Source organism: Amblyomma americanum, chromosome 1, assembly GCF_052857255.1.
Source record: "Amblyomma americanum isolate KBUSLIRL-KWMA chromosome 1, ASM5285725v1, whole genome shotgun sequence".
NCBI classification, from domain to species: Eukaryota; Metazoa; Arthropoda; class Arachnida; order Ixodida; family Ixodidae; genus Amblyomma; species Amblyomma americanum.
This window is the reverse complement of record NC_135497.1, coordinates 510,984,092-510,995,669: the sequence shown is the minus strand read 5'-3', so window position 1 is coordinate 510,995,669 and position 11,578 is coordinate 510,984,092. Positions and strand designations below refer to the sequence as shown.

General features: G+C 46.4%; 1 protein-coding gene across 3 annotated transcripts; it reads left to right on the top strand.

Moving 5' to 3' along the window:
- The first annotated feature begins 1,014 nt into the window (after positions 1-1,014).
- On the top strand, positions 1,015-5,077 carry LOC144116164 (uncharacterized). 3 transcript variants are annotated; one of them, XM_077650869.1, is made up of 5 exons: positions 1,015-1,564; positions 2,353-2,414; positions 2,768-2,992; positions 3,079-3,296; positions 4,650-5,077. In XM_077650869.1, exons 2-5 carry the CDS (start codon positions 2,361-2,363, stop codon positions 4,714-4,716), a joined length of 564 nt encoding a protein of 187 aa, XP_077506995.1. In that variant the 5' UTR covers positions 1,015-1,564; positions 2,353-2,360; the 3' UTR covers positions 4,717-5,077. The 3 variants fall into 3 exon arrangements, with proteins under 3 accessions (XP_077506995.1, XP_077506997.1, XP_077506998.1); XM_077650871.1 differs by lacking the exon at positions 4,650-5,077 and adding an exon at positions 3,570-3,827; XM_077650872.1 differs by lacking the exon at positions 4,650-5,077 and having other exon boundaries at positions 2,768-2,889; positions 3,079-3,826.
- Positions 5,078-11,578: the final 6,501 nt, after the last annotated feature.

The window sequence follows — 11,578 nt, the reverse complement described above, 5'->3', positions numbered from 1 at the left end:
GCTCATTCTGAAGAGGATCAACTTTATTTTGAGAGGTTAGTAATTTTCTTTGCCTGCACGACAGGCCTGTGCTTTTAATTGTAGAGGCAGTCCACCATTTTAGCAGAGTGAAATGTTGCGCTATGCACTGCATAAACATGCGGAAATTCCACCGAGCTCTTTTTGACATTCTCCGTGTAGGCTGCCCGGCCCACTGCTGCAGGTTTTCCAAAATATGTAGCAATTCTACCAGAGGATGTCACTGTTTGAACAAACACTGGTGAACGGGGCTCTCTGGCGAAATGAAAATTTTCCCAGAATCACTGCGACAAAGGTGCGACGCAAATTGTTTATTTTGAAATAGAGAAAAAATTCTTCTCAAAAGACTGAATGGGCATTTATTATCACTGATAACACTTTTTACGACACACAGGATCCTGACCTGCCCTTACGAGGGCCTTCATGACAATGCAAAGTGCATGGTAATAGAGTGTTTTAGTTTTACGTACGTAGAGGGTTCACGTACGCAAACGTGAGAAGTCTGCGTAGCCTGCACGCAGGTGGTTTGAAACCCTTATAGTTACACGTACGCGAAACACGCCACGCGTTATGTCTAGCGCCATCTACTAAGAAACACAGACACTGGTTGTAGCCTAAATCATCCAAGACAAGTCTTTAAGCCAAGCCATTCAGAGCGAGACCGTTACTATGACGACGACCAACGCTACTTCGTCAGGCTTAACAGCTGAAAAATCGTCCTTCTGTCTAAAAACAAAAGCTATTTGTCGCTTGAAACCTTATGCGAGGGCAAGAATGGGCAAATCGAAGGCGAATACAACAGTTTAGAACACAATACCGCTTCGAGGGATTAGCGACGAAGCTGTTATCGCTGTGAAGCGGCGGGCAGGGCGCCGCCATGTTTGTTAACGCTATGTACGCAAGCAACGCAAAGCCGCAACGTAAAAATCCGAATCTCACGTACGTACGCGAGAGTCGCGCATACCCTTTGCGTTTTGCGCATGCGCACTGGGCCCGAATTACGGAACTCGCTCTAAAGTTGTAGAGCGTTACGTCAAAATGACGACAGCATGACGACAAGGCTAGACGTCAACGCGTGACGGAACGCGGAATCAACCAATGGCTAGTAGGGTGCCGCCCCGGAAGAGTTTATTTTCACGACAAGAGGCCAATTTGCACGGCAAGGGGCCGTATGCTAACTTTTTTATAAGAATACGCAGTGAATAAAATAAACATTGTTTTATTCTTTCATAAAAGTGTATTTCACTCTCACTGCCATGAAGTAAAACAAGAAGGACATTCACTTTTGCAAATAACTGCTTTCGTGGGTAAGTTTTGTTGCCATGAGGGCGCGCTGGCAGATGTAAACACTGAACATGGCGGCCTTCTAAAAAACAGCTGATCCCACGGCTAGTTCCTGCTTTTTTAGGCGTCGTCTGAAATCAAGGTTCTATTTGGTTGTCCAAAGTGAGCGGATAACAATTATCGAAGCCAGTGAAGGTCACGGGCCTCCAGAAAGGAACCTGCACAAAACGTCGGGCCCGAAAATCGACGAAGACAACTTGAGGTAAGCCTGTGTTATTGGTTTAAAGATGCCACATGCCAAGCATATGATTTGGGTTCTGTTTCTTTCACTTTAGCAAATACAAGGCGTCCACGAAGCACGGCTTGTTGGATAAAATCAACTTTTTTGGCTTCATAAACATCTGGCACAAATGATTCAGTTGGGAAGGAGCAAGAACCAAGCAAGGCGGTTGGGCGCACGCTAACAACCTTGCTCGTTTTCGGTCGTTCTTGGCTGTGCTATAAGTTGCTGCAGCGCAGCACACGCGTATGTTCCTGTAAAAACATATTAGCCCGAACTCAGAGCAAAGGTTTTCCCTGTTATTCCCTGCTTTCGAAAAGCGGAACAGAAACTATTCCTTGTTTGTTTTCCCCGCTGTGTTCGCTGCTGCAATTCTCTAAGCGGGAATTATAGTCTCGAAATGGCGCCAACTCGAAGAATGCCTAGCGAGCAAGAGCTAATCGTAATAGAGTCTATGAAGAGCCATCCGCTCTTGGTCCGGGCTTCTGCCGACCTAACAAACTCATACACAGCTGTTGAAAAGCGCGAGCTGTGGATCCAGCTTGCGTCGATTCTCAACAACAAGGGGTCGGCCGTTTAAAAACATGATGTCTTTGCCTTGCGCCTTGCTCGCACTGTTTATTCCATCTGTGGTGTATTTTAGTCTCGGAGGAGGTGCAGGAATGCATAGACAAGTGGTTGAGCATTATTGATTGCTTCTCTTTTGCTAGTGCTCTTTTAGTTTCATGGTTTGCCAGTACCAATCAGCCGCACCTTTTACCCTGTTACAGCAGAGGAGATGAACGGGGAGCCTCAGCAAGTTGTCGACAAGACACACGGAGCCCCACAGACCGTGAGTTGGATTTCCATTATTCAAGCTCCATACTACCCTTTCTGGCAGCTGATTGAAAGTAATAGCACTATACTCTCTGGCAGCATTTGCAGCAGTAGCCAAAATACTGCAGAGATTCTACAGTACACACAAAACTATCTCTCTCTGGCTTTGCCACGCAGTGCAGAATGTTTATTTCTCTTGCAGTGAGGCTGTGACATCTCCTAGCAGTCTAGCAAATGTGCACATGAAATATGCTACTACAATGCTGCCCAAGATTGCTGTCCTGTATATTTATGTCAAGTCCTCTAACACATTTTACCAAATGTTTTGCGTATTCCACCACGTGATGAGCACATTTTCTTTCCCGACAGCTACACCGGTGCCCTCGCCGCAGCCCTCACAGCAGCACACACCAGAGCCCCCACTGCAGCCCTCAACGCGTGCCACGCCTAGCCTTCTTGGGAAGCGACGGCGAGACGATGGGGCCAATAAGGTGCTGCGCCAGATGCTGTATGAATCGCATCGCTTGGATTCCCTTACTGACGCCCGGAACCGCCAAAATATGCTACTACAATGCTGCCCAAGATTGCTGTCCTGTATATTTATGTCAAGTCCTCTAACACATTTTACCAAATGTTTTGCGTATTCCACCACGTGATGAGCACATTTTCTTTCCCGACAGCTACACCGGTGCCCTCGCCGCAGCCCTCACAGCAGCACACACCAGAGCCCCCACTGCAGCCCTCAACGCGTGCCACGCCTAGCCTTCTTGGGAAGCGACGGCGAGACGATGGGGCCAATAAGGTGCTGCGCCAGATGCTGTATGAATCGCATCGCTTGGATTCCCTTACTGACGCCCGGAACCGCCAGGACGCTGCTTTTCAACAAAGCATGCTGGAGGTGTGTACTCGCTGCGCACACTGCACTTTGAAGAGTCGAAGCCGTCACCTGAAGCATAAATATCAGTGCTCTCTTTTGAGCACCTCTACTTCTGTTTTGACGCCTCTTGTGGGAGGTGGTTGGGACAGCTGAGTTTATGAAACTGACACGAGTCTTCTACAGCCATACTTTGTCCAAAATATCTCAGCACCTGAAATTTTACATAAAGCTTAAGCGAGATCTCAAAATTGGTTGTCAGTAATAATTTGTAATTGGAAGTATTTTTACATGCAGGCCATATGGGAGGTGACAGATGCTGTGCAGGCGTCAAATGGTCAGCAAGAGCTGCTCATCCAGAATGTGAACCTACTGACGCTAATCTTACAAAAGCAGCTTGAGCCACCTGCACCACATTGAATTGTTCATATTTATGTCATTATTTGCTTGTTTTTATTTTTATGAAAGAACCTCTTCATATGTTTATATTTATTCAAGAACATTATTTACTTCTCTGCCAGGTGCAGACTCATTGAACTGTTTTTAGTTTGCTTGTTAAAATTTCCGTTTTATGTGTTTATATTTATTTACATTGTTTGCTTCTCTGTCAAGTTTCTGTATTTATTCAAGATCATCTCTGCCATGTGCCATAGCACCATTTTTTTATTTCTTGTAAGCTCTGCAGGCTCGGATGCTTCACACTGTTTATTTTCTTACACTTATGTAATTTAAGCTCTGCCAGGTGTGAAAGCCTCCTATACTCTTTTATTTTCCATTCCTTTCAAATGTTTACCTGCAGCTGTGGCAGGTGCACAAGGTGCAATTTCTAGTGCTTGTTTTCTTTCATTGCAATATGTGGGCAAGTGCAATATGTGGGGCAAAGTTGTTCTGAAGTGACTGTAGTTATGAAGGGCATCATAATATGGGGATTCTGGATAAATTTTGAACACTTTGATTTTGTGTCTGTTAAGGTTGTTTGCATGTTCCTGAGTCGTTTTTTTTTCGCATTACTTTTCCTGCTTTTCCGTAAAGTGTCCATTGTGTGCATTGTAACATGTTCTATCCTCAGTAGACCCGAGGAAAAATGAGGCTTGCCAGCATTCGTCCAAAGTCGCTTCTGAACTAGTGTTGAATGCAGGCAAAAAAAATTTGGCGGATGCTTGAGCTCCGCCTTTAAAGGTATGATGCAACAATGTTAATATCTCTAGTTTGTGGATCCCTTTACAACTTCAAACGCAGCCATGTTGGCATCATCGTCTGTGATACTCGTGTGTCTTTTACACGTAACATGATTTTTTTAGTCCAGTAAAATCTACGAAGAGCAATGTCTTGTGTAGCACTTGCTGTGCATTCCACCAGTTATGCAATGTGTTTCAGAAAACTGCAAACCAGGGCTGCATCGGGCCTACAAGTCTGCACAACATGCCAAACCTGTGATTACTAGCATTCAAGCTGGCAGTCAAGATGAAGCTTTTTTTTTTAAGGGGCAAACAGCGTGTAAGACTTAGACGGAAAGCAAAGAAAACATAGGACGAGTGCTCATCCTGTGTTTCCTGTGCTTTCCGGCTATGTCTTTCGCACTGTTCGCCTTAAAAATGTACAGCCAACTCGCCCGTTTGGCCAGAGTGTAAGATACAACTGTTATTGTGCAATCTCTGCGCAGCACTCGACAAGGCATATGCAAATCACTGTTGATGCTGCATGCTTTTGTTTCCCTGCTGTGTGTTACAGTTGGCAAACTAGTATGAACAGCTGTGGCGAAAAAAATTATTGTGACCAATGAATAAACGTGGTGCAAAAACAAACGCTTTACTGGTTCCTAGCAGTCTTCACACCACACTTTTCCCTCGTGCACATTCATCAAACACATAGTTACAGCAAGCAACTGTTTGCCTAAGTGGGCAGGTCGACGTAAGCAACGGCGAAAGACGGTGTACAAGGATGCATTTCACTTGTTGGACGAGCTGTTTCGGCGTGTATTTCGACTTGAGAAGGAGAAAGTGCAGTAGCTGTGCGGCAAGCTTGCTGATGCACTGAAAGGCGTACTGGTGACCACTGCCGGTGGAGCAGCAGTTGGTGTGTGCACTTCATATCTTGACACTGGAGGCTTTCAAGCACACGTAAGAAAAAGTAATTTACAAATGCTGGAATGTGGCTACCAGTGGCCAAGGACATCATATCACACAGGGGCTCACGCACTAACAGAGGGCAATGGCACTGCCCGTAGCAAGAGTGGCTACGACAACTCGCCACGCCAGCACGGCGAGTCATTGCAGCCACAGCTGCCAGATGGTCTAGGGCTTAGTGCCGGTGGTGCTGCTGTTGCCGCTGCTGCTGCCGCTGCTGCTGTCGCCGCACCATCTGCAGATGTGCTTGCCTCTGCGGACAGGTTGTGCCAAAGAGGCCAATTATACGGTCTCGCATGGCTCTACCACGCAGGTAGGTCATGCGGGATCCTGTCCCCGCCAAGTACCCGGCAAGCAGAGGTGGTCCATTGTTGTCAGGGTCATCAGTAGTGTCGTCTTCGTCTGCAGCCAGGGCTTCTTCAAGACAGATGTTGTGCAACGCAGCACACGCTGCAATGATGACCACCGCCCGCTCCGGCTCGTAGTGGAGTGTCCGGTACCTTTGAAGGCACCGGAAGCGGCTTTTGAGAACACATCGCATTGAGGCGTGTGCTGCGTTGTACTGCCCTTCTGCAGTGTTTGCACCAGGATGCCCTGACATTGGTGTGAGCAGCCACGGCTCCAGTGGATATCCACTGTCTCCTGCACGACCAAAATTTGCAGTGAAGTGTGTTGTTGCCTATGTAATAAATGATTCATATCAAGCAGCTCAAAGCCAGTATGCTGAACCAGAATTCATAGGCATGCAGAATATTCATGACTAAGGGGTACCTCTGTAAGCACAGCCTTCTAGGTTAATGATGTACTGTGATATCTTACACGACAATAACGATGTGCACACCTCTTCTGCCTTGATGTTTTACGCTTGAAATACGATTCACTTTATAACAATGTTTCTTGTGCCTCTGCACCAGCAGTAACAGTAAATACACAAAAATAAATACGATACATCATATTGTTGCATGTCATCCATGTTATAACCCGCCTCTTTTAGGTATGAGCCACTGCTGTAGCTTAATACGTGCTGTCGAAGTGCTGCTTACCCAGAAGAAACTCTCCATCCTCCAGCAGCCCGTGCTGCACCTTCCGACGCAGCCGTGAGTAGCGCCAAGAAAAGGCATCGTGACAAGACCCCGGGCAGCGAGGGTCGACCGCAAGGATCTTCATGTCTGCGTCGCAGATCTGCGAGAAACACAGGCAGACAATCTTGGACGTGAACTTCCACTGTCGAGGTCGCGGCTTTCGAACCCATGCGGTCAGAAAGCCAGTCTACTCACGATCATGGTGTTCATCGCATAGTATCCTTTGCGGCTCCAGAATGCTGCCCGGTTTGCTGGGTCTCCCCGCGGCGCTTTTATGGCAATCAGCGTGCCGTCGACGCAGCCGACGACGCCTGGGATGGTGCCGCGGGGAAGGAAGGTGCCTTCGCTGCCGCTTTTTCCTCGGGGTGCGCCGGGAAACGCACCCATCCCTTCTGTGCGCCGACTTTGCAGATGGCCTCAGCCACACGCCGCACGCACTTGCTCACCGTCGGTTGTGCGAGGCCGACGGTCTGCTCGTTGCCGACGCACACTTGAAAGCCCCCGGAGGCAAAAAAAAACGGAGAGCGCACAGCACCTGCCGCCGCACCGACAAAACGCTCGTCCGTACGCCTCGCAGTTCGTCTGCAAGTTCGCCGCACAACCACTCCACTTTCTCCTTGTCGAGTCGAAATAACCGACGGAACAGCTCGTCCTCGTACACCGTCCTTCGTCGTTGCTGGCGCCGACGTTGCCGCCTCCGCCACCAATAAACAGCAGACGACGCCGCCGCCATTTTCCCTCTAAAACTCTGTAGACCGACTCTTCGCGGTCGCAAAAAACAGTCTAAAACCGCGGGCATAATTAGGTGTTCAACGTCATGCGTTTTTTCTTGTCCGTGACGCCATTGCAGCTTCCCGTGACGCAACTTTTCAAAATGGCGCCGGCGACCAATAGGAGCGGGCATTTTAGAGCGCTCTCAATTGTAGAGCGGTCGGAGCGAGTTCCGTAATCCGGGCCCTGGTCACCCGTAAGAGCTCTACGTACGTGAAGCCTCTACGTACGTGAAACTAAAACTCTCTAATGGTGGTGCCCCTCAGTAGTCCCTCTGTGCAGTATGGAGTGGCAATGGAGCCAAAAGCTCCTGTAGCATTCGAAAAAGCATACGACGTGACGGTTGCGGAATTCGCTCTACCTGTATGTCCCGAGGAGCCTTGGCTGGCATGTTTTCCGGGAGGCATATTGAGGTAAGCTGCTTTGCAAATTTATTTTGTTCAGAGCGCACCGGCATGTCTTTTTTTTCAGAGACAAGGACGGAGAGAAGCCATCCTCCTTAAAATAAAGTGCCCACACAGCCAAACAAACACCACGCTGAAGAATAAGCCTTATGCTGAATTATTTTTGCGGCGATGAAGACATCTCCATACGAAGCCGTTATCAGTACTTCACTCAAGTTCATCTGTGCATGCATGTGCCTAGGCTGGAAGTGTGCCACTTTTGTGTATACTCTAGCGCGGATACGCTAATGATACCAGTCAAAAAAGACGACTTCTTGTTGTCTGCACTGCCAGCACTCTTTGAGGCATTGCATGAATGCGCTGGCCTATGAGAGAAATGTGGACTCGGAAACAAAAAATGCGCACGCATGTGAAAGGCTGAAATCATGCCATTCCTGTGCATGCAAGCGCGGACACAATAATAACAGGTGTCTAGAGAGAACCTCATTTCATCTGCACTGCCAAAGTTGCGATATTTTTATACATTTAAACTTATATACATATGCTGGCCTGTGATCTTTGTACTAAAATATATACATGTGGGTTGTAAAATTACTACACTTCACATAATATCTTTTGCAGGGCAATTCCTTCACCCTATTCGCAATTTTCCAAAAACATGACTTTTCATATCGGTTATTATAGCTATCGTATGCACAATTGCATGAGCATAAACAGTGAGTTCGCGTGGCACCTTAGGTGTGATATCAAATATTTTCAGCCGCTGAATGACCTTCGCAACATGTATTTCCACTGAGGCAGTCTCATACGTTGCATTTACTTCTGACTCAGAGAACTGCTGGCTACTAGCAAATGGTGGCAGTACCAATGTCGCTCTATGGGCACCGACACCTGTATTTATGCCACGAAAATCCTTGTCTGCTAAAACCAGGTCTATGGCTCTAGCAGTGACAGTAATCCAGACTCAGCAGTCGCTATTTATTTTGTTAGTCGCCCTCCAAATCTTTTCAAGATGAAAGTCACCAGTTTCCTGGGCGCGATACCATTTGATGGTATGCCTATCCTTGAAACGTGAATACCATAGGTTCTGCTTTCCTTGGCCACCGCTGCAGTGCGAAAGCGGATAACTTGAATCTTTGAATTGTTTTGAAAAAGTAATCCAAAGCTACATTTTAAGACGAGGACACAGAAAGAACTTTCACTATGGGGGCGGTAGTCCAACTATTTTTATTATAGCAGACACATGTTACATGTATACAGAATGGAGATACTGAGCGCATGCGCATTCGGGACGGCAGGAAAGAAAAATACAAAAACTTAGTAGGTTAAGAAGAACAGACTGCATAATATAGCCTATTTATTTATCTGACATCACTGTCTTTCAGGAAGAGTCATGCAATGTTGACGCACGTGTCGCCTTTTTCCTTCATAAAAAACGCTTTGACGGCCCACGAGCAATCGGTCCTTAGTTCCATATGCGCCGAGTTTTAATCTGCCGGAGGGGGCCGGGGCCCAGTTAGTACTCTCTCTCTGTTTCATTCTCCCTCCCTCCTTCTCCGGGCATGCTCCTTGCCAAGAGATATTTATTTATTTTACTCTCAAGATACAGAGTGCATTACAGAGGGGAACAGTAATTCACAGCAATATAGAAGATAAAAAAGGTAAGGGGGCCAAGTACTGATCCTTCAGGAACTCTAGAACCAAGTGGTACAGTAGAGGAATCAGCATCATTAATGCTGACAAATTCCACACGAGAAGAAAGAAATCCATAGATCCAGGTAAGAACTGCAGTGTCAGTGTTCAGCACTATTAGCTTATATAATAGCAGTGAGTTATTAACTTTATCGAATGCTTGAGCAAATTAAAAAAAAAAAAATATGCGGTCAGATGAGAAGCGGATTACAAACTGAAGTGCAAGTCGGAAGTTAAGGAAAGTAGTTGAATATCACAAGAGAAAAACTTAGGAAATCCATGCTCTGTCTACGGGAAGGTGGATTAGTCATTTAAGGTACGTGGCATGATCGAATAAAAAAAATATGTGGCAGTAACTGACGTGCAGTTTGTGTTGGTGATCGACAAGTGACGAACGATACGTTGGCGCTGCTATAAAGTGGCTGACGGGACGAGTTTGTTTATTTTACTTTTCAACGGCTTTTTTAGCTCCAGCGTGTTTCGCCGTTCCTGTAGTGAAGCGTGCGGCTGGAAACAGCGACATCGCTCTCGACGACTCCCCCCCCCCCCCACCCCCCGCGCAGTCGGCGCCTATGCTTACTTCTACTTATAATCTTGATTCCCTCAGGCCGTGGCTCACAGTTATGATCGTTTGTATCTTTTCAAGGACGGGAATAGGCGGGTGATTCTGGTACGTGTCTGAAACGTTATCTAGTGATCGTTATTGTTCTCTGGCACGTTCGGGGATACAGCACGGTGCTTTGCTAAGAGAATCTTGGAAGTGTTAACTTTAATCAGCTCACGTACTTTGATATATAGCTTCCTAAAGGAAACCTTAACGCAGCATATGCAGTGTAGGCCGGTGTCGCAAATTTGGACACCTGCTGGGTATTAGTGTTTATAGTACGTGTTAACGGAGACACGAAAGTGAGGAAATATTTACACAGTATAAATGAAACAAAGAAGCGGGAGAACCATAGTCGTATAAGTGATAAACTGAACCAAGTGGAAAGTAATGGTAATGCTCCCTCTATGTGTACTCCCTGAAGAAGTAGTTTGCGTGAATGGACTGAGCGACAAAGCGCGATGCTGTCAAGGCTTTGAGACTATGCGCAAATATTGGTCAGTATCGACTTTTAACCCGGAATCACACAGAGAAACACTTAGAGGTGCAAATTCATAAAAATAGGCATTGATTACCAGGAGCTTACTACTATGGCACCATGATTTTAATAAACTGCAAGAAAATTGTGGTCTATTGATGTAAAGCCTGTAGACCTGCGGTGTTGCTATTGCTATGGCTATTAATATCACGAAAACAAACCGGCAGGTTTCGCAAAAATTCTGCTTTATAGTGGCGTAAGCGATGATATCTCTTCTCAATAACTGTCTAGCCTTTATTTGCATTATTGAAATATGCACACCAAAGAACCAAACATCGGCTAAGGTCTACATTCAAGAGGTGTGTCAGGTCGGCCATATTGCTCTCCTAGGCATCCAAGTTATGAGGGAAAGACACGTATCTTGCATGCAGAGGGCATGCTTGGTGCAGTGGTTGGAACGGGTACAAGGTCAATCCACTGGTTTCTTGCTGCCGAACTTGTTATATTATGGCTAAAATACTATTGGAGGGAATGACACAGTTTGTTAGGAATATTTCGGCTGCACCAAGACTTATCTCAACGAGTTGCAAACAAATTACTCGCAGCGTGGATTGATGGCGCCGTCTGTTGTAAACGCCACAAGCTATAAGCGCTTTGGAGAAAACTTGCCATAAAAATTAGTGCTTTCGATACAAAAACTAGTTTCACCTAAAACGTATGCCGCAAAAAAGAAGAATATTAGAACAAATGGACTTTCAGCAGCAGTCTAGTGCGAAACAATGCTGAAGTGTCGACTATTCCCGAAAGCGTGGATGTTTTTTTAACCATGTGATCTCGTTTGGCCAATAGAGGCGCCAGCAGCGCAGGGAAAACAAACACAAAATTCGGGAACCTATGCAGTCGTGGAGGAAGGACATGCAGCAGATCATGGAGGAAGGAAAACGCAGGAGAGGCCCTTCCCATACAACAACATGGGAGAAAAGTGGGAAGGAAGTGACGTATTTTTCTCTTTCGGGAGGCCATCTTGTCTCCAGTTGTAACCAACACAGTGCTGTGCGCGTGTGTGATTTAATTCCTCTAAAATGAACTAATCACGGGCACAACCTGGACACATTTCTGATTGTGTAAATAGTTTGTACATATTACTTC